This window comes from Corylus avellana, chromosome 4 (genome assembly GCF_965113065.1).
Source record: "Corylus avellana chromosome 4, dhCorAvel1.hap1.2, whole genome shotgun sequence".
Lineage (NCBI taxonomy): Eukaryota > Viridiplantae > Streptophyta > Magnoliopsida > Fagales > Betulaceae > Corylus > Corylus avellana.
Genome location: NC_142493.1, coordinates 12,122,038 through 12,146,948, shown reverse-complemented (window position 1 = coordinate 12,146,948; position 24,911 = coordinate 12,122,038). Strand labels below are relative to the sequence as shown.

General features: G+C 38.0%; 2 protein-coding genes across 3 annotated transcripts; both read right to left on the bottom strand.

The window, feature by feature from the left end:
- Positions 1–1,183: 1,183 nt before the first annotated feature.
- LOC132179328 (CD2-binding protein-like protein) lies at positions 1,184–15,125 on the bottom strand. 2 transcript variants are annotated; one of them, XM_059592032.2, is made up of 10 exons: positions 14,845–15,125; positions 14,116–14,332; positions 13,457–13,582; positions 13,233–13,382; positions 7,225–7,351; positions 6,975–7,016; positions 3,822–4,163; positions 3,592–3,634; positions 1,584–1,661; positions 1,184–1,495 (listed from the first exon to the last, which is right to left on the bottom strand). In XM_059592032.2, exons 1-10 carry the CDS (start codon positions 14,925–14,927, stop codon positions 1,432–1,434), a joined length of 1,272 nt encoding a protein of 423 aa, XP_059448015.2. In that variant the 5' UTR covers positions 14,928–15,125; the 3' UTR covers positions 1,184–1,431. The 2 variants fall into 2 exon arrangements, with proteins under 2 accessions (XP_059448015.2, XP_059448016.2); XM_059592033.2 differs by having other exon boundaries at positions 7,234–7,351.
- A 6,725-nt stretch (positions 15,126–21,850) lies between these two features.
- On the bottom strand, positions 21,851–22,456 carry LOC148586323 (uncharacterized). Its single transcript, XM_088515564.1, has one exon. It carries the CDS (start codon positions 22,454–22,456, stop codon positions 21,851–21,853), a length of 606 nt encoding a protein of 201 aa, XP_088371690.1.
- Positions 22,457–24,911: the final 2,455 nt, after the last annotated feature.

The window sequence follows — 24,911 nt, the reverse complement described above, 5'->3', positions numbered from 1 at the left end:
CTGCAACATTTAAGAAGTTGGTGAATAACATTGGAATGCGCCGACTGAAGGATCTTTCATCATAAACAATTGAAGCTCTTCATGCTAATGAGGGGGAGTAAATTGATTATGCTGATTGTACTCTTTTTCCTTCGCTAAGGTTTTTCCCACTGAGTTTTCCTTTGCAAGGTTTTAATGAGACAGTCTTAAAGCATACGAAGACACACAAGAATATTGTACTCTTTTTCCTTCGTCATAGTTTTTTTTTTTTTTTTTTTTTTTTTTTTTTTTTTTCCCACTGGGTTTTTCTTGACAAGATTTTAACGAGGCATATTCTTAGTGTATGGTCATCCAAGGGGGAGTGTTATGAATGCATTCATGCATTTGGTGGATAACCATTTAGTTCTATCTCTTGGAATTCTACACATTTATGTCATCTTTTAGAATTCCTATGACATCCATGTAATACATTGATTAACCCTTTTGTTTTATATTCCCCCTTGCATATTCCTTAACCTCACATTATGATTACATGCCTATAAAAAGGAGTATTGAATAATATGTAAAACACAATAATATAGAAGAATTATACATAGTTCTTGAAGAACTAATTTCACATATTGTAATCTCTTTATCTTGTCTTGTCATTTTCTTTGATTTTACAACATGATGTTATTTAAAAAAAAAAAAAAAAATTGGCCATGGCAGACGCTGGGATGACCCCATGCTGCCAAAAATCTCTACTCAATAAAACCTGTTCGAGCTCGAAGGTCCAACGGTAAGCCGACAGACCAAGCCCACAATTGCACCACGAATCCATTAGCCAGTAGCAACTAAAGGGGGCGTTGTACCATATCCCTTCTTTTTCACACGAATGACCAAGTTGTTAAATACCACAGTGAAATTGCTAGGATATTCTTTATGATCAAGATTTAAGACCAGCCCATTTAACGAAATCAACGTCAACAATTCTTTCAAAAAATTTAAATAATATAACATCATATACACCATTTAATGTACCGACTTTAAAACAAACACCATCATGTGCTGCGATTAGAGGGGCTGCAAAAGTTCAACAAAAAAGACATGCATATTATTTTTCAAACTTTTCCCTAGTTTCGGGCCATCCACCTTTTTTACCATGAATGAGAAAATGAGGATAGACGCTGACGAAGTAAATAAACTCAACCACAGCATACAAACAAGACAAGAACATTCCTCAGAGATGGTATTGGATCAATCAAGAGATGTGAAATGAAAATCTTTCAATGCCTCCCAAGTACCTAAAATACAACAGTACACCCAGAAAATCCAGAACTAAGGTTAGATTTCCATTTGAAAAAAACAAGGGATCTCATGTAAAATCTATCTGATTATCCAATGTCACAGATTTCAACTCTATATTCCATGAACTGTACAAAGCCCTCAAGCAGAGCAGTAAAACTCTCTCCTTCAGTTCCCATTGGACACAACCTGGTGAAGATCATATGCGCCAGTCTCCTCATTATATGAATACCTATATATAAAATAAGGAAGTTTTTTAAGTTGAGGGCAATCACTAGCAAACCATTTAGGAAAAGTAAACAAGTAGGAATGTACATTACCATTGCCCAGATGCTGCAGAGCAAAAAAGTGCTGTAGATGGGTCATAATAATACCCTAAACTGCTGCTATAGTAGTACCTTAAGGATCAAAATAGCCGAGATTCAATTACAGAAAGCAAAATCAATTCAGATAACAAAAAGGTATAAAAATAGCAAATAAAATAATTGCTGGATACAGTTAGGAAAACATGGAGACTCACGAGGGCATATGTATGCACTAATCATAAGGACATGGAAGCAAGTACAACTTATTCAGTATAGAATGCCCTGCTAATTGATATATACGAAGACCATATGCCTATACAGAGAACAGCAACAGCTGCTCATATCCTTGTTATTTTACACATTATTATTAACGACTCACAAGAATCATAATGTCTTATCTTCACCACTTTCAACAGACCAAACCCACAACCGCTAAGAAGATGTTGACAAACCATGATCCAAATAAGCACGAATTCTATTGGCCATCTTCTACTAATGAAGAGTAAATGTACACATGCACACACACCTGCTTCTAACTAAGAAAACATCCTCAGAGAATAAAAGCAAGTACACAGATTGTTCAAAACAGTCTACAAAAAGGAGTACAAAAGTACCCCTCTAAATATAACTCTAACAATTTGACAGAAAACTAACAATTCACAACGTTTTTTTTTTTTTTTTTGTATAAAAAAAAAAAATGTTAGTTCGGTCACAAAAAAAAAAAAAAAAAAAAAAAAAAAACACATTTACAATTCCCGCACTTGATGCTGTTAAGAGAACAAACCGACCGATACCATTTCTAAAAATATACCAGCAAAACCATAAGAGCAAGTGAGTCACAAATCATATGGACCCATTACTATTAATGAAAAGTGAAGAAGCAATATGATTATGGTCTCTTCATAAGTGAAAGAGAAAGGGTCAATCAACCAGTTTTCTGTTGTTAACTTCACCGTTACATGGTATTGTTAACGGTTGGCATTAGAAATTCCATGCATTTAAAACCAGGTAAGAATATAGTAAACCTAATGGCAAGTTGTTCTCTTCATAAGCAATGACAAAAGCAGGTAGTAGGGCTGCAAACTTGCGACGTCCTCGCAAGCTGCTTGGGCTGGGATAAGCGGCTTGCTCCATTATATGTTTCAAAAGGAGAAATTTATGCAGGCTGGCATAATAAACAAGCCCGACATTGAACCCAAGCTGCAACTTAAGGGGAGGTAGACTCATAAGCCAAATTAATTTGTAAGATTATGTTTCTAATGGGTATCCATAATCCACATTAGTCACCTTCACCCATCAGATCACATTCTTCCAGAAAATTGTCTTTCCAAAGACCTCATTTTCCCTCATTCTTTTGGTTCCCTCCACTATAACCATCTATGTTGATTTGTTATGAAAGTATGTAATGCTTTTAATATATATTTTTTCACATAGAATTTAACAAGATTGATTGGTTCCTTTTTTTTCTTCTGTCCTCTTATAGTTAGGGGAATCAGATAAATCAAAAAGTATGCTTGAACTTGACCTCAAGTTGGGCTCCGCCACTTAAATGAGAAATTGAATTGAACTCAAGCTCGGGAAAGTTCCACAATCTATGCTAAAGCATTTTTATTCAAGCCCAATCAGAACTCAATGGAGCTCAAGCTCAACACTAAAAAGACAAAGCCAAGCTCAAAGGCAAACAAAAAAATAGGCTACGCTTAAAAATTTGCAACCCAGCAGATGGCGATAGTTTCACTCTGCAAAAGGGCATCTGCATATTTGAACCCCTAAATGAAACCCACCAGCCCTTTCCAAAGAGAATGTATCTTTCATTATAACCAAAGAAGATTGGATATTCCATTGTATTATTACATAAATCCAACGACCCAAAAAAGGAAAAAAAACAAAAACAAACAAAAAAGTTATAACCACATCCATGAAATTAAACTCTCATGACATATCAAGATGTATCTAAGACAAAACTGTTCCCACGTCTGTGTGTGTGTAAGTGTTCAGAGAGAGAGAAAGAGAGAGAGAGTACCCAGTTGACTCGTCATACACATAATCATTGTGCAAATCTCTACCTGCAGACCAAGCAATGAGAAGAGCAAAAGAAAAACCATGTCAAGCCACAAAGTAATTGCTATTTCATATGCAAATTATCTAGCTCCAAGATGGTTTAGCAGTATTTAATATATAACAAACTTTTCTTTTTAATAGGTAATGTGCCAATCTTCTGAAAATCTCACAAACAATCAAATAGTAACTTACTGTCTGAGTCAGTGTTTAGGGCGTCTGCTGATGGTTGGCTGACTGCATCAGGATTAGGTCCAGAAACCACATTACTTCCATCAAAAGATGGTTTAGCAGTAGCATGCTCATCATCGTCCGCAAACATATCAAAAGCATCAGCATCGTTGCTAGATGTTTCAGCAGTAGATGCATTTGGATTCGAAGTATCCACAACAGGATCAGGGAGCACTGTAGAGGCTACTCTAGGATCTGTTACATCAGAGAGCAAGCCCCTCCCTATGTTGGAATAATTAGAATTTCCCTGACCAGCACTTATTGATGTGCCCTCCCTTCGCGCCCTAGCTAATCTCTCATAACCTTCTGAAAAAAGAAGAACCAAACAAAAAAAAAGAAGTGCTATCAATGAGTACACACCCTTCTGCGAAAACTAACATCAAAGTGGGATTAAAGAAGAGAAAGGGACTCTTCTCTTAAAAGAATCATATGTAAAACAAAAGAGATAAAACAATGACACTGTGAATGCAGAGTTTCAAGTTTGATTATATGTACATAAATAAATAAAAAAGAACGCATTACATATCCAAGTCTACAAAAAATGATCAAAAAGTAGGTACTGTCGAATTTGAAGTTTAGAAGCTTCCAACAATCAATACTTTCTCAGTGTACTAGGATTGCGCCCCACTATGCTTTTGGTATATACAACATTACTTATCAAAAAAAAAAACAATCAATAGAGGTGGGCTAAAGTACTTAAACTTGGGATTTATTTTATTTTATTTTATTTTAATAAGAAGGCTAGCTCAAAATTTAAGAGCTCCAAATCAAACTAGTACAAGAAATCTAAAAATCGGTTTGATTGACACTATGATTGCAGAGTTTCAAGTTTGATTCCATGTACATAAATAAATAAAATGGGAAACTTCAAAAAACACCCCTGAATTTTCACTCGTTTTGATACTAATCCCCCAAAGTTTAAAAACTCTCAATTAAGGGTATTGAAATTTCAATTTCTTTCAATTACCCCTTTTGGTTAGGATTTTCTGTTAATTTTTGTCAAAATGCCCAAAATACCCTTTTTTTAAAAAAAAAAAAAAACAAAATTTCAAAGATGTGAAAATATTGCAAACATGTTTTTTTTTTTATTATTATTATTATTATTTTTTTTATAAAAAAAAATAAAGCCTGAATCTTTACAATATTTTATTAAAAAAAAAAAAAAAAGAGTATTTAACGGAAAATTCCAAAGCAAGAGGGTAATTGAAAGAAATTAAAAGTTTGATATCCTTAATTGAGAGTCTTTGAACTTCGGAGGAGTACGCGTGGAAGTTGAGAGGGGTTTTGTAAAGTTTCTCCAAAATAAAAATAACGCATTACATATCCACGTCTAAAAAAGATAATCAAACAAGTAGGTATTGTCGGAAGAACCTTAAATTTGAAGTTTAGGAACTCAGAATCAAACTAGAACAAGAAAACTAGAAATCAAGACCACTGCTCCAGGGCTATGAAAAGTACCTTGTAAGAGCTAATCAAAAGGTATTTGATGTTATTAAATAGTGGGTGTGTTTTTCCCATGTTCAGATTTCTAATATACATATCATACAAATAGGTAGTACTGTAGGAAAACCTCAAATTTAGAGTTCAAGATTGGCCTTAGACATTTGGGCTTCTGACTAAGAAGATTAGTTTTAGATCAAGGACGGTAAGATCGAACTAAAACAACTTGGAATCATGGGAGTTGCTCTGGCATGAAGAGCACATATGAACTATTTAGCAGGGGCTGTTTTAACAACTTTCATCTTATTTCATAGTGGGCTCGTATGTATATTTTGCAATATGATTAATGAGGATCAATGCGGGCTGGAAATGGTTTAGGTTGGTAGTATATAGAATTGCTCGTGCCGTTATATGTATGAACAGTATCCAGTAAACAATAAACAGCAGCTTCTTTTCTGAGTTTGTTGTATTCTGGTGCGCATAATAGGGGTTTTTCAAAATATGAATTTTAAGGATGGATGGGAGTTGGGTGCAAGTAATTTGGCAGTTTAGACTGAAAATCAGAAGGGGAAAAAAATTAGAAGTATCTTTAATACCTTCAAATCTCAAGAAGAAGGGACATTATAATAGTTGCCCATAAGGATTTTAAAGGAGTCTCCACCTAGAATTGATTTTACCCGAGTCCCACAATTCGGAAAATGCATAAAAAGTTGAGAATTCCATCAATTGAAGCTCTTAATCTATGTCCTTTACAAGACATGCTTATATGGATGAATCACAATGCAAAACACGGAGAAAAAAGAGAATGGTATTCAGAAAAGGACACAGCTATCTCTAATAACTAATCAAGACCAAAACTAAATCAAACAAGATTGAAGTAAACAAGGCCCAAGACCAAACATTTGCCAATTACAAAACCAAACAACCCACATTTGTAATACCCCTGGAGATATTAACCTCCTGGGAAGTCTTCATGTTGCAACCCTTCAGTTACAAACAGAAATGGATTTATTCAAAAACAACCCAACTAAGGCGGAAATTAAAAATAAATAAAATTAATTAAAAAAAAAAAGTCACTTGAGTACATAGATTGACTCATTAAAAGAACACTCCTATAATATGTAAGATCCTTTTGGGGGGAAGAAATGATTGGTATCAATATTTTTCACATATTTTTCCCATCTCATCTTACAAATCAACCATTAGATTTGTGTACTTATGTGGACTCTACATAAGTCAATGATGAACCCCACAAATCTAATATTTGATCTATTGAATTTGTAGGAGAATATGGGGGAAATATGGACAAATTATTGACACCAATCAATCTCTTTGGGGGACGGGGCTAGCTTTTAGTGAAACCAACATTGATATAAAAAATCTTCTTGAATGCATAAGGTAGCTAAACATTCTATATGAAGACAAATATGTGCACACACGCACAAACATGCGGGCTTGCACACACATATTGGTGTTGAAAGCATTCTTGAATGCTTCAGGTAGCTAAAACATGCTCGCATCTGTGGGAATTATCTTGACAACACAAAAGCAGAGCACACAACATACTGATATACACACCAACACAAACACACATGGGCACTCTACTAACAGAAAAGAGTGAATATTGCTAGCAAGCAAGAGAGAGAGGGAGTAAAGAGTACTTAGTTAAACACTGACCTGCCTCACGCTCAAAGACATCACGCTTTTCATGATACACATCTGCAGAACAGAAGTTCTACCAATAAGCAATGCAATATAATCTACCAATAAGCAATGCAATATAACCAACATAATCAGATTCCTTGCAGAAAGTTAAATCATATTTTCTAGGTACTCAGGAGTCCTGGGGGCTGAGACAAACATGTGATAACATATAAAATACTCAAAACAAATGAAAAATTTAGCCCATTGAAGTAACAAACTCTACCAAGTTCACCATTCTCCATCAGCTTCATTGCATCTTCAGTAAGCTGGTCAAATACCATCTTTGTTTCAGCTGACATCTTCTCTTTCCTGTTTGAAGTTCCCTTTAACCTTCTCAAAGCTTGTAAAACCTGTCAGGAGATGCAAAGTTAACTTTGTTATCCACACAAATACAAACATTTCTTAATTCATATATGATGAGGACGGCAATGAAATAATGCTGCAACTCACATTATTTTGCAATAGAATGAGTTCAAAAAATCAAGCCAAAAAATATAATCCTGAATGGCAATTGAAATCTGCTGAGACACAACATAAGATATGACTGCAAGCAAATTCCTTATTATCTCTGGCACTTGATAAATCAATATAATTTCAATCCACTTCAACATTGCAGACGGAAATTAGAGAGTTTGTTAGATAAACACATCAGACAACGATCACACTGGTTAACATGTATGCCAACAGTTCAGATTACTTCGAACCTGTCTGTCTAGATACAAATAATCCTCTTCATATCCATTTTCATTTTCACACTCCTTGCAATTGAAACACCCACTCCATTTCCATCAACTCATTATTGAAATACCAATTATCAAAAGTTTTTGAACTTCTCTTTTATGATTAAATAATCCTTTAATTAAAAAGAGAATGCTCTGATGTACAGAACGAACAGGTTTAAAAACCTATTAAACTATATACAGAGAAATTAATTAGATTAGAACTGACATGTGAGTCTAGGGGAAAATCATTGTGTCGTGGCTATTGGCTACAATGGAGGCTGTCTCAGGCAGAGGGTATGAAGGAGTTTGTAAGACCCTCTAGGGTCAAGAACAAAGCGTTCATCGCATAGTTGTTCTCATAAGCATGGCCAGTTCATGGCCCTCACGGAGTCTGTGGTGGAGGTTGAAGAGGTTTCTCATTATCCCAAAAGGTAAACGATAAGGGTTGGAAAGGTTTTGCCTCCGCAAGTGTTACTTCATTTCCAATCGTTTTCCAGCAAAGGTCGTAGAGTGTTACCTCACCGAAAGCCTCAAGGTTCTTCGCCCGGCTTGGTTGGTGTGCCATCAACGTCAATGATGGTAGTTTTGTCTTATGCAGTCGAAGGAAAGTCATCAGCGAAAGCACTAGTAGGGTTGGGACAGCTTCTAGTATCTACTTCAACGCTTAAGGGCAATTTCAGTAATTTGGCGGAAAACAGAATGGTCACGATGTTAGTGGCAGGGGCACATCAAGGGTCTACTCAAAAAATCCCAGAATTACAGCTGATGCAAAAACTATAAGAAGGAAGGTGGTTGCTATTTTGGTGCAACTCTGGATTTCTGCACCCTCAGAAATCTCCTGATCAGTCTAAAAGGATAAATTGAACGTTGTATTGAGAGATTAGAATCGGGCATGGGCCCTCTTGGTCCGGAGAGGTTTGTAGGCCTAGTGAGGGATATTGCAGATGGTTCAAAGCCCATGATTATTGAGAGGGCCCCTTCAATTGATGACGTGATTGATATGTTCGCTAGGCCCAGGTTCATCTCTGGTGGTCTAATCCAAACAAGCATCTTTGGTTAAACTTTGGCTTAACATTAAGAGTCTGTTTGAGATTATGTTGGAAAATAGAGGGAAAAGCTTGAAAGAGCTTTTTGAAAGTCTCATTTTCAAGCTTTCCCCAAAATGCATTTTTGGGCTTTTTTTTTTATAGCAAAAATGTCAAAGAAGTACTCTTTACGTGTTTTGCCAAACGAGCCATTTTTTCCCAGCACAACTTTTAATGTACTAAAGCACTTTTCAAGCTCCTTAATGCAATCTCAAACAAGCTCTTAGACTCGGCCCAAAGTTTCTCCCCTTCTTGAGGAACATTTGAGCTCAAGTGCAAGGGTCCTTGCCCCCACTGCTCATGGTGTCCCAAACTGTTAAAACAAAGGCCCATCATTTTAAAAGCTTTCGACAAAATTCTAATCTCTCTAATGTGGAAACTAAGATCCGGCACAAAGGCCTCTACTTCGGTCTCGAACGCAAGTAGGGTCTAGATCCCAGTCTCACTTAGAACGTCGGTACACCGAGAGCTCTGGCGGTTGTTTCTAGTCGCTCTGGTGGAGACTGAAAGGGTAGCTTTTTTAGGGGAGTAGACTTAGAGAGCCTTGCCAGCAGTTCTTAGGCCAAGGCATCCTTTGGTTCGCGACAGTCATCGTTGCTTGTCGAAGCTTTTGTCTATAGCTCAGATCTCACCAAAGGAGCTTCAGGTGCCGAAGTTCGACTCCTCTTAACTAAAAGTGATGGATCCGTGGTTTCACGTGCTGTCTCTAAAGGAGTTATCGTCGATCCTACGCCAAGTGGTTCTCATTTGGGTGTTGTAGAGTCTATGGGCGAGCATAACGATTTGAAGTGAACATTGGACCTCAAAGGGGAAGAGGGTTTCAATCTCATGCTTTATTTTTTTTTGATAAGTAATGATGATATATAAAAAGAGCGCAGAGGGGCGCAACCCACATACACGGGAAGTATACACAGAGAGCGCCTAGGAGGGAGAAAAATGAAAAAGAAACTCAGAGAAACTAATCACTAAAGGAGTTAGCCAAGCGGCCGTCCAAGAATAAAGAGTAAGGAAGAAAAAATGAGTCAATTCCTCTATGGTTCTAGTGGAATTATCAAAACATCTAGCATTTCTTTCATTCCAAATACACCACATAAGACATAGAGGAATCATCTTCCACACCACCGCGCTTCGAGCTCGTCCTCCCGACCACCAACTAGCAAACAAGTCCCTCACTCGGCAAGGCATGACCCAATGCAACCCAAACCTCTGAAAAATCATGTGCCAAAGAGCACTTGCAAGCTCACAGTGAAGAAGAAGATGATCGACTGACTCTCCGTTCTTCTTACACATACAACACCACTCCACTACCACTATGTTCTTCTTGCTCAGCGTATCATGAGTCAATATTTTCCCTACGGCTGCAGTCCACCCGAAAAAAGCCACCCGCTGAGGCGCCTTAGTACGCCAGATGCTCTTCCAAGGAAACTCCTCTTGACTAGAAAAGGACAAGGCCTTGTAGAACGACTTAACCTCGAACTTGCCCTGCTTGGACAAAGACCAGCAAATACGATCTACACTACCTAATGAAACCTTGCAGGAATACAACTGATCAAAGAAAGGAGAAACCAAATCCACCTCCCAATCTTGGACCAATCGTATGAAAATGACATTCCACTCAACGACCCCATTCCTCCCAATAAAATTATCCTCTCACCCAAGCATCTTTGTGTCTGGCGATATTGAATAAGGACGGGAAAGCTTGCTTCAAAGAATTGTCCCCACACCAAATATCATGCCAGAAACGAACTTTCGATCCCTCCCCCACCTCAAACCGAATACCTTTGGCAAAGGAATTCCACCCATTCCGAATATGCTTCCAAAGACCCACACCATGAGAGCCCGAAGCATCCTTCGTGCACCACCCACCTTCTTGGTCTTCGTACTTAGCTTCGATCACCTTACACCAAAGAGCCCCGTTCTCATTTGCGTATCTCCAAAGCCATTTCCCCAAAAGAGCTTGATTAAACTGGTGCAACTTCCGAATGCCAAGACCCCCATAGCGAAGAGGGCTGCAAACTTGGTTCCAACTTACAAGATGCAACTTGGGCTCATCCCCAATTCCTCCCCATAAGAAATCTCTTTGGACTTTCTCAATCCTTTTAGCTACACTTGCCGAAATCGGAAACAGAGACAAAAAGTAAGTCGGAAGATTAGCCAAAGTGCTCTTAATGAGGGTTAAGCGACCTCCTTTAGAAAGATACACTCTCTTCCAACCTGCCAACTGACGCTCCATCTTTTCGATCACTTCATTCCACATAGCCGTATCCTTGTACAACGCCCCAAGAGGGAGACCCAAATACTTCATAGGCAAATCGGCAACACTACACCCAAGGATGTTAGCTAAAACCCCAATGTTCTCCACCTCCCCAATGGCCACAATCTTTGATTTTCTCAGATTCACTCTCAAACCAGAAACAGATTCACTCTCATGCTTTATTCCAAGGGTTCCTTTGTCTTCACTTGAAAATAGTGGCCGGGGGGTGGCTGTAGTGCAGGTCACGTTATGGAGATTGCTTAGGCTTCCTTGTTGGGGGATTGTGATTCTAGGAATGGTTTGTTCAGTGACGATAGTGACAAGGTGTAGTCATGCTCAGATTTGGTCCCCTCTGCTAGGGAAGAGGTTAGCTTGTGTGAACCTTAGAAATTCTGCCCCCTAATGCTTCTGAAGAGCTAGATTCCCCCACTTTAGAATCCTTTGATTGGGTGCAGCAGAAACCTAAGGATTTTCATCACTTTGTTGGGCTGTCTTGTAAGGGTTTTGAGAAAGATTTGATGGTGTTATTCTCTGGCATCGAAGAGATCACAATTAGAAGATTTCAGTTAGCTCCTCGACTATCTCTCTAGATCAGTGAATAGAGGGAACAATGAACTTAAGAGGTTGTGTTGCACTATCAATTATGACAATAAGGGTCAATCTAGCAGAGGTAGAGGCAAGGGAAGGCTGTCTTACTATTTTTTACTATTTTTTTATGAAGCCAAACATACTGTCTTGAAATGTAAGGCTTGAAAGAGAGATATATAAGGATGAGGATCAGGAACTTGCTTAAGGAATGGAAGGCTAATATTGTTTACAAGAAACTAAATTGGAGTAGGGTTGTTGAGCAGTTTGTGGAGTTGTCAGCATGTGGATTGGTGTTATTTGGGATCGAGAGGGGCTTGGATCATCTCTTGTTATCTACCATTGCTCATTGTATCTCAACAGTGTGGTTGATATGGAGGCATTCAGTAGGACATTGTTTGCTACCATAGATAGGGGCTTTTATCATATTTTTGAATGGAGTCTAACAACAACAACGAGCTCTCTTTGTCCCATCTCCTTATGGCAGATGACACATTGATCTTTTATGAGGCGAACAAGAATCACCTTCGTCATTTGTGCGGCCATTTCTTATGCTGTGAAGCTATTTAATTTGGCCAAATCAGAGTTAGTCCATGTTGGTGCCGTAGAAGATGTTGGAGGCTTGGCCCGCATTCTTGGTTGTAAGGTGTCCTCTCTACCCATGAAGTATCTGGGTCTTCCTTCGAGGGCTTCTTTCAAGCCAAAATCAATATGGGATGGTATTATTGAGAAGATGGAACATTGTTTGGCTGGTTGTAAGCTCAAAAGGTGGTAGGATTACATAGATTAAAAGCACTCTTGCAAAACTCAAAGTTTTGAAGACTGTGAAAAGACGGTGCCTGAGTTAAAAGCCTTTGTGTTAAAATCCCTTTATTTTTGGATGTAGCATTCAATAGTTCTTGCTTCTCTAATTTCCAAGAATTAATGAATGTATGCTCTTCCTCTCCTCCTTAGTTGGGGTTGCTCTTATATACTTTTTATGTATTTGGGTTGCACCCCTCTGTGCTTTTTATAAAATTGATTTACTAATAAATAAATAAAATGTTTCAAGTAAAAATATAAATCAGGTGCAAACTTAAGCGTCAGCCTTCAGTTTATATAGGTCATTGCACATTCTTATTAACATGATATGCTTTGCAGTTCGATCTCTTTATATACATTGCTTGTCCCACTATATTTATTGACCAAAACACACTTTCTTTTTATTTTTTTTATTGGTAAGTTACACATGCACCTGATGGGACTTGAACCCATGACCTCACCCTTCACCTTGCTACAAAGGGAAGCAGTAGAATTTGAGCTAAAGCTCATTGGCATAGACCAAAACACACTTTCAAAACAAACAAAAGACCACTGTGCCAAGACCACCAATTTTACAATTTCCCAGAAAAACATACATAGAACAAACTTACTTTTACAGTGCAAAGAAAGAATCTATAATATTTTAGACAATTCTGCATCGTATTGACATTGTAATAAAATAAGCTATTAGAAAGACATTAAATAGTAAACTGTTGATGTTGCAAGTAGTTTCAACTATAAATAAATAAATATAACTCGCACCCACCCACAAAATACAACTTACCGTTTCTCCTGGCTCAAGTAGATCGGTAATACGCCTCTTTATCTTTCCGATGTCTTCAGAAGAAAGATCATGGACATCATCTTCATTGTTTGTTGCGGTAGCTTTTCCCGCATATTTTGGTTCAACGTCAACACTATCAAGCCATGCATCCTACAAGAATCCCTATGAACTCAATATACATGTTCAATTCTGCAATTAGAATGCACATAAGTAAGATGCTTTACCTTGATTTCATTATCGTTGACATATTCAACAAAATTTCCATCAGCATCAAAATAACCTTCTTCCCTCTCTTTGTTTAAATTGAAAGGCTCTATTTGAATACCATCATCATCAAAGTTCTCATTATCCTGCCAAAAGATATCCCCATCATTGGCTACCCTTTCCATTGATCCAATAACAGATGAATCTGGCAATCATCTTGACTCTAAAGAAAGCTGCCAATCCAAGAAATTATCATTCCAAATTATAATTGTGCTCTAAGAATAAAAACATACATGGGTCCAACTTCCTCTTAAAGATGAAAAAGGTCATGAGATTCCTTACATTTGGAAATGATACTAATGATGCTTCATTAGGGGAAGAAAGGTAATAAATGTCATTTCCCAATGATGAGGGGGCTTAGACATCAATCTCCAACTAAGAAGACAATATACCATTCCAATCATAGAAACTCAAAGGAGATTCAAAATGATAAAAGTCTGAATTGAAATAGAAAGGTGGATGTGGAAGAAATGTATAGTACTAAAGTCATGTGAAAATGCTGGTTTAGTGATTTAGTCAATACTCATCTTAATAGCCAAACCAGCAACTGACACAATGAGCATAGCTATGATGACAGCGTTAGAGTTGAAAGAAAAATGAAAAAAAAAAAAAAACAAACCTTGTAATCAACTTCAGCTGCCACAACATCATTAAGTATGCCTCTACTTTCTTCAGTAAAGAGTTCAGCAGTGAACTGACTCCGACGCTTTGCACGCTCTTTGGCAGCAAGGCGGGGATTCATCAAATCGTTCGGAGCATCCTCAGCTTCACCTCTGTCCACCACTTCATCTCCTTGCTTAACCTTCTTACCCTTCGGAAACCTAATCCTCTTTTGCCTGTAAAATCAATCCCAACACAACTCAGCAAAACCAAACACTCATTACATCTAATGGAAAGTTAAGAGAATCATCTCCATAACTTGAATAAAAGCACTAAGATATCGAAGCAAATTAACACACACAGAAGAACACATTAAAACTTTTTTTTTTTTTGTGGGGTAAGTTAAGACACACTGTAGCCCTGTTTGTTTAAGCAGAAAATCATACACCGTAATTTTCCATCAAATACACAGGACCTTAAGTTTTTGTCTAACAAATAATCAAACTTTTTTTCCACTTCAGATGCGTTCCATTAACAATAAGAAACAGACCACTAAAAGAATAATACAAACAACAAAAACGATTGCTACAATCAAGAACCTACAACAACAAAAATTGAAAACTACAAAACTTGGTAATCTAGAAAGTGAATTGCTAGAAACAAACAGAAATAGAAGTATTTGAAGAAGAAAAAAAAAATTGCAAAGAAAAGTGAGATTAGGGTTTTGGGAGAGAAAGGAGAGCCTTACGTAGGGGGTTTGTTGGAGTCGTCGCCGTCTTCGACTTCGAAGAAAGGGCGCTTCAGGTTGGGGCGCGATGAATTCCCTTCCATTGTCGAAAGCACCGAGTAAGATTGCTTTGTTCTACCGCATATCAGAAAATATTATACCTTTCTAGATAGAGATAGAGAGAGAGAGAGAGAGAGAGAGAGAGAGAGCGTGTGGGCAAAGGGAGAGGCTGCGTATGAGACAGACGGAATCGAAGCTGCGGCGACTTGGCTTCTCCAGATTTGGGGTTTGTTGAGTTGGATGTTTATCCCTCTACATTTTTGTTTTATTTTATTTTACTACTCATTTCATTTTATCATAATGTTCGTACGTATGTTTCGTTAACGTTTTTAACCAATTTTTTTTAAAAAAATGTTATATATATTTTTGATATGATATCAGGATGAAAATTGATTTTAATATTTTTAAGAGAATTTTGTGTTTTGAAATGTTTTTAATGACCAAATATGGTGGGAAGAAATTTCCAAAAATATTTATGATATTATTTTATTAGAGCAATCTGCTCTGTTTAGAGCTTTATGCATTTAACTTATCTATTTTGAGGAATGAAAATAATAATTTTATTTTGAAAATAATAAATAAAATAAAATTATTTTTAACAAACATAGTCAGTATTATTCAAAATATTCCCTTAATTATTTTCCTACTGTGATTAATTTTTTTTTTTTAAAAAAAAGATTTTCTTAATCATCATATATATATAAAAAAAGCCGAGTTTTGACGTAGAGAGTATTTAGAGTGCGTTTGGGAGTGCATTTTTTAAAAAATAATCTGCGATTTTAAACCAAATCGCAACTTTAGGGTGTTTGAGATTGCAATTTTAAAAACGCAAATTTTAAAATCGCAAAAAAATCTGCGATTTCCATAAGCTGATTAGAGGGTGCTTATTTGAAAAAGTGCGAATTTAAAACAAAATCACAATTTCTACTAAAAAGATATTTGGCGCAATAGTTACCTTTTTTAGAACGGGAATGAAAAAAATACCAAGAATACCCACCTAAAATATATTAAAACCCTTCTTTTCTCTTTTTTTTTTCTTCATCCTCTCTGTCTTGTTCATTCTTAGAGCCCGTTTGGGAGTGCGATTTCAATAAGTGCGATTTTAAAAATTGCGTTTTTAAAAATTGTGTTTTTAAAATCGCTACTTTTTAAAATCGCACAAACGTTTGGTAAAACATACTAAAAAGTACTTTTTTATCAATTGAGTGTTTGGATAACATTAGCATATAATTGCGGTTTCATAACCAAATTACCAATAAGGATGAACAAGACAGAAAAAAAGAGAAAGGAAGGGTTTTAAATATATTTTAGGTGGGTATTCTTGGTATTTTTTTTCATTCCCGTTCTAAAAAAGGTAACTATTGCGCCAAATATCTTTTTAATAGAAATCGTGATTTTGTTTTAAATTCGCACTTTTTCAAATAAGCACCTTCTAATCAGCTTATGAAAATCGCAGATTTTTTGCGATTTTAAAATTTGCGTTTTTAAAATCGCAATCTCAAACACCCTAAAATTGCGATTTAGTTTAAAATCGTAGATTATTTTTTTAAAAACGCACTCCCAAACGCACCCTTATTGGTAATTTGGTCATGAAACCGCAAATATACGCTAATGTTATCCAAACACTCAATTGATAAAAAAAGTACTTTTTAGTATGTTTTACCAAATGCCTGTGCGATTTTAAAAAGTAGCGATTTTAAAAACACAATTTTTAAAAACGCAATTTTTAAAATCGCACTTATTGAAATCGCACTCCCAAACGGGCTCTTAGAATTGCAACACGTGTCTATGTTTTTTAATATTTAAGCGTAATTAATTAGTTGATTATATTTCAACAGTTTTCCATACATAAATTATTCAATAAATTAAGTATTATTAATGTCCGAATCAAATAAGGAAACAAATAATATAAATGAAATTATAACCTTTTTTTTCACACCAACAATATTTTCTTTAAATTTTAAATTAAAAGCTGAGTTTTGACATAGAGAGTACTTAAAATTGCGATACGTGTCTATATTTTTTAATATTTAAGAGTACTTAGAATTGCGACACGTGTCCATGTTTTTAATATCTAAACCGTTTTTTTATTTTTACCTCTAGTCATTAATTAGCGTAATTAATTGTGTTGATTATATTTCAAAAGTTTTCCATACATAAATTATTCAATAATTTTTTATTTTTTTTTTTTTTTTTGAAACTGAACTGTTGAATTTCATTGATAATAAATCGTAAGATGGAGTAGAAAACTCCAACAAACAATCATCGAGATAGAGCTAATTGCTCCATCAAAATAATATCACTAATACAATGAGAAGTGGTATCCCTCCAAATCCTATCACTGACATCAGTGGTGGCCGCTCTTGCCATCCTATGAGCCGCCTCATTGATTTCGCGATGAACAAATACACAATTCCATCTTGGTATAGCGAGTAGTACATGTCTAGTATCTTCAATTAGATGCCCAAAACTACTCCCTGTGCCCGTATCTAAATTGATCGCATCCACAATTTGTTTCGCGTCTCCTTCCAAAATTAGATTTTGGACTCCCACTTCCCGGCATAAACAAGCTGCATGATAGGCGGCATATGCTTCCCCCATTGCTGGCTCCAGTATGCCCATTCGCTGTTTAGACATAGCAGCTATCACTCTCCCTTTCTCATCTCTAATTACAACTCCAATCCCGACCCTTTCATTTAGTTTATCAATGGCCACATCCCAATTCGTCTTGTGCCAACCTTGGGTAGGGGCCATCCAATTTTTCAGTCGAGCAGAGCCTTTCTTAACGCCTGGGTCCTTCTGTTGTAGTTGGGCAAAAGTCAGCATTTCCTCTTCCGTTTTTTGGAGAATAACGTTGGGGTCCACGAAAATTCCTTCATGAACCCATTTATTTCGTCGAAACCAAACCTGGCGTGATAAGCATACAAACAGAGTAACCACATCCAAGTCACATTTTGAAAAAATATATTCTGCAATCTGCATGAAGTTATCGCCCTCCGTAGTCATCTTTTGGAGTACCCGTTTACTGCAGCCCCATATATCTCTTGCACCCTCACAATCCCATAGAGCATGTAGCACTGTCTCCGGTTCTTGCTCACAGATGGGGCACAATGGTTCATTCACCACCTTTCGCCTAAGTAAATTGTCCTTGGTTGGCAGTATATTCTGGCAGGCTCTCCAGAAAAAGTTTTTTGCTGCATTAGGGATGGCTAATTTCCACAGTGGTTTCCACAACAAGCTGTCCTCCCGTTTTGTAGATCCTTTCGGACATTTTTTCATCTCCATCTCCTTTGCTAGATGATAAGCACTTCTAATTGAAAAGGTTCCCAAACTTGTACCCCGCCAAATTAGAACATCTGGTTGCTGCATTGGGCTGACTTGTATAGAGTTAATAGCTGCTACCTCCTCAGCTGTAAAGATACTGTTTAAAAGGCCCTAATCCCACTCTCCCCTTTTCCGATCAATCAGTTCTTGTACATTGCTGTTTAGATTCAACACCTTTGGAGGAGAATGGATTTTAAATGTTGATGGAATTGGGACCCAAGAGTCACCCCATATCTTTATCGACTGTCCATTGCCTACTCGCCAAATCAATCCGGTCTCAAGAATGTCCCTCGCCCCATGAATACTTCTCCACGCAAAAGAAGGTTTTGAGCCCAATTTTGCCTCCATGAAAGAGGATGTAGAAAAATATTTTGCCTTTAAAATTTTTGCTGTCAGGCTCTCTGGTGATTTTAACAAACGCCAACATTGCTTAGCAAGAAGGGCCTTGTTGAAACATACTAAATCTCTGAAACCCAATCCACCCCGGTTCTTCGGTAGTCCCAAATGCCCCCATCTCACCCAATGTATACGTGATTCATTCTCTTGATGTCCCCACCAAAACTTCTACATCATAGAATTAATTTCTACGCATAACCCTTTCGGAATAAGGAAGATGCTCATGCTATACGTAGGGATTGCTTGAATGACTGCTTTCAAAAGGATCTCTTTCCCTGCTTGAGACAGAAACTTCAACTTCCAATCGCTAAGCCTCCTCCAAACTCTATCCTTGATACTCTTGAATGCTTGTTTTCGAGATTTTCCAACAAGGGCTGACAAACCAAGATATTTGTCATATCTTTGTGTGGCTGGGATTTCTGATAGGCATAAAATTTCCGTCTGAGCCTCTGTGGGAGTATTGCGGCTAAAAAAGATTGACGTTTTAGCTTGATTTAATCGCTGCCCCGACGCCATCTCATATGTCTTAAGAATACTTGTCAATCGATTCCAATGCAATGGAGACGCCTTGCAAAATAAGAGACTGTCGTCAGCAAAGAAGAGATGGCTTAACCGAGGGCCCTTCTTGGAGGTTGGGACTCCGGGTAATTCTCCAGTTTCATTCGCCCGGTTCAACAATGAGCTGAGAGCCTCTGCACACAACAAAAAAAGATATGGTGAAATGGGATCCCCTTGTCGGATTCCCCACGAAGGAATAATCCGCCCCGTGGGGGTCCCGTTAATAAGAACCTTATAGGTAGTTGATCTGACACACATCATTACCCTTTCGATCCACCACCTATCAAAACCCAACCGGTCCATGACTGCTTCTAAAAAATCCCATTCCACCCTATCGTATGCTTTACTCATATCCAGTTTCACCGCCATATAACCCACCTTGCCCCACATTCTTGAGTGCATGGTATGAAGGGTCTCATAAGCGGCTAATATATTATCAGAAATTAACCGACCCGGAATAAACGCACTTTGGTTTGGGGAAATAATTTCAGGGAGCACCAACTTTAGTCTGTTAGCCAAGGTCTTTGAAACCAGTTTATAAATAACGTTGCACAAGCTAATGGGTCGGTATTCAGATACACTAGTGGGATTTTTACATTTGGGAATTAAAGCAATATACGTTAAATTTAGCTCTTTATTCATACATCCAAAATTCAAAATATTGAGTACAGCATGGCTAACCTCGTCACCAATGGCCGTCCAATTTTTTTGGAAAAAACAAGCTGAAAGACCATCCGGGCCAGGCGCTTTCAATGAAGCCATTTGATTTAGAGCTATTCCCACTTCTTCCACTGTGAATTCTTTGCACAACATTTCATTCATCATGTTGCTCACCCTTCGGCCAACTGCCTCCAATACATTTTCCATGCTTCTAGGTCCCCCTGTCATGAAAAGATTTTGAAAATACAGTGATAAGTGCCAAATATTGCATATTTAGACCCCTTTATTTACATTAGTTAATTCTTTAGTTGTGTCGTTATTTAATATTTTGTGTTAGTTTTGTGTTTTTAGTATTTTGTAGGTCGTTGAAGAAAAACTACAGCTTTAAAGGGAAAAATGCGAAGTTTGGACGAAAGCATACTTTGAGAAGACCTAGATGATGTGGTTAAGTCTAACCAAATCCAAGAAAAGGTTAAATCAGATTAAAGTTCAGATTAGATAAGATTTTGGATCGGATTCAATTTCAGATTCTGCACACGTCTTAGTATTTTGATCATAACTCTCCGGTCAAATATCGGATTGAAGTGATTCAAACGGCATTAGAAAGCCAGCTCAAAATACTACAATTTGTTGTGAAATAGAATTTTCATAATTCGGACGGTTTCTATGTCAAAATCGCCCCGCAATTAAGAGACACAAATTTGGACGAATCCTATTCCGATTTCAGACTTCTATTTTGACTGGGAGACAGACTTCCGAATTATCTAGGTTTACTTGGGCTTCTAGGACTTCCCTAAGCCTATAAATAGACTTCTTTGCATTCAAGAAAAGACAGACAATCCTAGAGAGCAAAATTCTACAGTTTTTATCTTTTTAGTTTAGGTTTTCTTTAGTTTAGGTTTTATTTTTATGTGGAGTTAAATTCCCAACTAAGGTTGGGGATGAAGCCTCACCGATGAAGAACAACATCACTTTTATGTAAGTTTTTATTATTCTGATTTTATTGGGTTTTATATTTCAATTGTTTTACTTTTAATCAATTGTATGGAGTGATTCTTGGATATCTCTTGTGATTCCAGGATACATGTGATGATTTGAGATAATTTCATATGATTGATTGCTTGGCTTTTAACTCATAAAAATTGGATATCCCTTGTGATTTGTTCTACGGATACATCTGGTGTTTCAATTGAATTTGGATTCCTTTTGTGATTTGGTCAATGAATGGATACATGGGATGGTTTTGATTAATTCTTTGAAGCATAGTAAAACATATCTATGATTTAATTTGTGAGAACTTCAGATTAATATTGATGAACATAAAGTATGTTGTTATGATTTGGTGAGTGTGAATTCCCAAACCTTACCTTTATCCTTAGATTTACTTATTTTATTTAGTTTTTGTTTATCCTTTAATTTTCAAAACTCAAAAATCAAAAACCCTTTTGGAACTAGATTAGGATTTAATTAGTTTAGATATAAATTGCTCTTTCAAAAATACAATTCTCTGTGGGATCGACCTCGCACTTGCAATCCATTAAACTACAATTGATTCGTGCACTTGTGAGTTAAATAAATTTGCACAACATACAGCACAAAAGCTTCCCCAACCTGATCGTACGTCTCCCACCGCTGACCCTGCTCATCCGTTATCTCAGCAATTAAGTTGGCTTTTTTCTTTTGGTTTGCACAGGCATGGAAATATCTTGTGTTTTTGTCTCCATACTTCATCCAGTCTTCCTTTGCTCTCTGTCGCCAATAAAGGTCCTCCTCATTCTGTTTCTTTTTTAGTTCCACGTTCAGTTTATTAAGGAGATCCGAATCCACCTCTTCGTGACTTTCTTGGCAAGCCATCAGTTGTTCGGACAAAGAATGTATGTGCTGTCTCGCTTTATCCCCATTTACTCGTTGCCACGCTTGTAAACCACTTTTGCTTTCATTCATTTTCCTGTGCACAGACTTCCAAGTCCCATACTCCACCTTTTTGGCCCTCCATACTTTTTTAATAATTTCTTTGCATGCCTTATTTTCAGCCCCACGTAGCCTCATATTTGAAACCTCTTCCCCTTTTACTTCTCCTCATACTTCCTGCAAGATTTATGGAGATAGGGAGATGGTCAGAAAAAATAGCCACGTCCAAGGAGACTTCTACGTTTGGGAACCGGCTACACCATTCAGCATTAGCAACCACCCGGTCTAATTTCTCCATCACAAAGTCACACCCTGTTTTGCCGTTATTCCACGTGCATTTCGGGCCCTGACGCTCTACTTCACTTAATCCATAAAATTCCAAAGTGGTTTTAAAATTCTCCATGAGATAGTTGGGCCTTCGTCGTCCCCCAACTTTTTCAGAATTATCAAGTATTTCGTTAAAGTCTCCGGCGCATACCCACGGGCCCGAGTGAAGGGTCTTCAAATGACGCAATAAATTCCATGCCTCCCCTCTTTTGTGCGTTTCCGGATGGCCATAGAAGCCTGTGAAAAACCATGGACTTGAATTGATCGGAGTAATAGTCGCAGTGATATGTCTATTGCTGTAATTTTGTATTTCAATTCCCAACCCCTCCTTCCATAGCAATACCAATCCTCCACCTTTTCCAACACTGTCAACTACCAACATATTCGAGAATTCCATTCTTTGTTTAATGATTTCCATTTTATTTTTTCGTAGTTTGGTTTCCATAAGGAAAACCAAAACAGGGCACTTCTCTTTTACCTTTCGGCAAAGTTCCCGAATTGTCACAGGGTTCCCCAAGCCCTCGACAATTCCAACATAATATTTTCATATCGGTCGGCGAGGCTGTGAAACAGACCCCGTCACTCCCGATCCAATAATAATATCATTCTCCTCATCACGTAATACAAGTTGGCCAGCCCTTTTCTGCTTCATTCTCCTTTTAATAGCCACCGTTTCCTCCACCATGTCAACTTTCAGATCTTTTATTTGTTTCCTTTTCCCATTTCACTCGGATGGCCAAGCCTCAAGCGGCAATTTTTGTCCAGCTCTCGCAAGCCTTTTCCACTTCTGTACCGAGTGTCCCTTAATTACTCCTTCATTGATTTCCACCTCAGTTTGTTTTTCTTCACATGTCCCACCTCCATGCAAAGGTGGCATGCTCTCCTCACTTATTTTGTTTTTTCCTTCCTTCTTGCCGAATCCTCCACCAATCACGCCTATTTCATTAAAGTCTGCTTCTTGTCCGTGTATATTTCCATCCCTCACCTCATTCAAAAACCTTCCTTTTGTAGCCTGCGATTCTTGAAAAGTTGCATTAAAATTTTCCAAACCTGGCTGTGATCTTTTATTCGCAATACCTGAAATCCCTTCAATAACATCCTCTTGATTTCCGCCTTTGTCTGCTCTCTCGCCATAATTGCTGTCCCCAACCATAACGATTCTATCGTTTGCCGCCGCTTGCATACCCAGGCTCACGGGAGAGTCCCTTTCGCCTGTTTTTTCCGCCGGAGATGACTGGCCTTCATCGGAAAACCAACTGCTACTGGTTCGGCCACCTCTTCCCCCACCAGTAGATTTTTGACCCACCCCCAGATCTTCTTCATACAGTTCTGAGTGGTAAGGCTGCGAAAAAACTCTCCTCCGTCTTGGTGAGGGTACTCTGAGCCAAGGGCCATACTGTTTCTCCGTCTCTTTGACTCGATACCCTCCTCTTATCGTGCAGCCTTCTCGTCCATGCCATATTTTCCCACAGTCAAAACAGTACTTGGGCAGTTTCTCATATTGAAAACCTATGATTACTTGCTTGCCGAGGAGGTTGATGACTCGGCCTCTGGCTAAAGGTTTTGTTACATCAATCTTGATTCTGACTCGTAGGAATTCTCCCCAGCCTACTCCTCCTCGTCAGTGTCAACTCCCTCCACCGTTCCCATCGTTGCTCCGATTTGATAGCCCACCTCCTTTCCCATACAGGCCAACGGAAGGTTAAACATTCTAACCCAGAAGACCGCCTGATCGAATACTATTTCTGCCGGTGATGATAAGCCATCGAAATCTTCAACCGAAAACAGGGTCCCTTCAAAGATCCATGGTCTCCCCTCCAATACCCTGATTTTATCCCACTCCTTTTCAAATTCCACTATAAACAGGTTCTCTCCCAATACCTTGAACGTGAGATGCCCAATTGGGCGCCAACCTTTAATCAGTTGGCGTTTGATGATCTCTTTCCCCACATAACGATCTGTGAGCAATTTCCCTATCAAGCAAACTCGTCCACGTGATACCACATTCTCCACTTATTGGGGTTGAATCGCCACCTCCAATGATTCACCCTCGTCAAGGGACAGCTTCCCCCATAACTTCGCGAGCTCCTCCGCCATAACAAATCTAACCAACAAGTTCCAGAAAGAACACCACTATAGGATACCTCCACAGCCGTCACCGGACTTGGAAAAGTTTCCTTCTCCTCTAGGGTTTTAGTCTCACAGGCTAGCTCAATGTCTTGCCTTGTGAAACTGGGAACTTTTTCATATTCCTTGGAAGTTGTAATTTGAGCTGGGGATTCTTTTATTGTCTCATCATTCTCTACCTAGCTATCAACACTCTGAACACTTCTGAGGGTTGTTACAGCCTTTAGTTTTTCATGACCTCTTGGACTAGGTGCTGGAAATTCGTCCCTCTCTCCTTCGCTCAACTCTTTGGCCATCTGCCTCGATTGCGCCTCCAATCTTTGAATGGCTTGACTAGTTTGAGCATTTGTCTACTGTTGAGCCATTAAGAACAAGCTCACGAAACTTTCAAGCTCATTCTCTTTCGACTCCTGGTCTGTAATTGAAGACATGGGACAAGTCTCAGTGGTATGGTCAATATGGGAACATATGGCACAAACCTCGACTTGTGTAACTTGTTGAACAGGAGAAATGTTATGATTAGTCATGGCTTTCACAAGTATGTCTAGCTTTTTCTCCATGGCAGCCATTCGAGCCTAAACTCCACCATTGGTGCTCTCTTCATGTATGCCTTTTCCTTTGAGTCCTTGCCTCCCTTTAGATGGGAATTGTTGGGAGTTCTCACTTAAGGTCTCAAAGAGTTCTATGGCTTCCGCGTTGCTTTTCTCCATAAACATGTCACCACG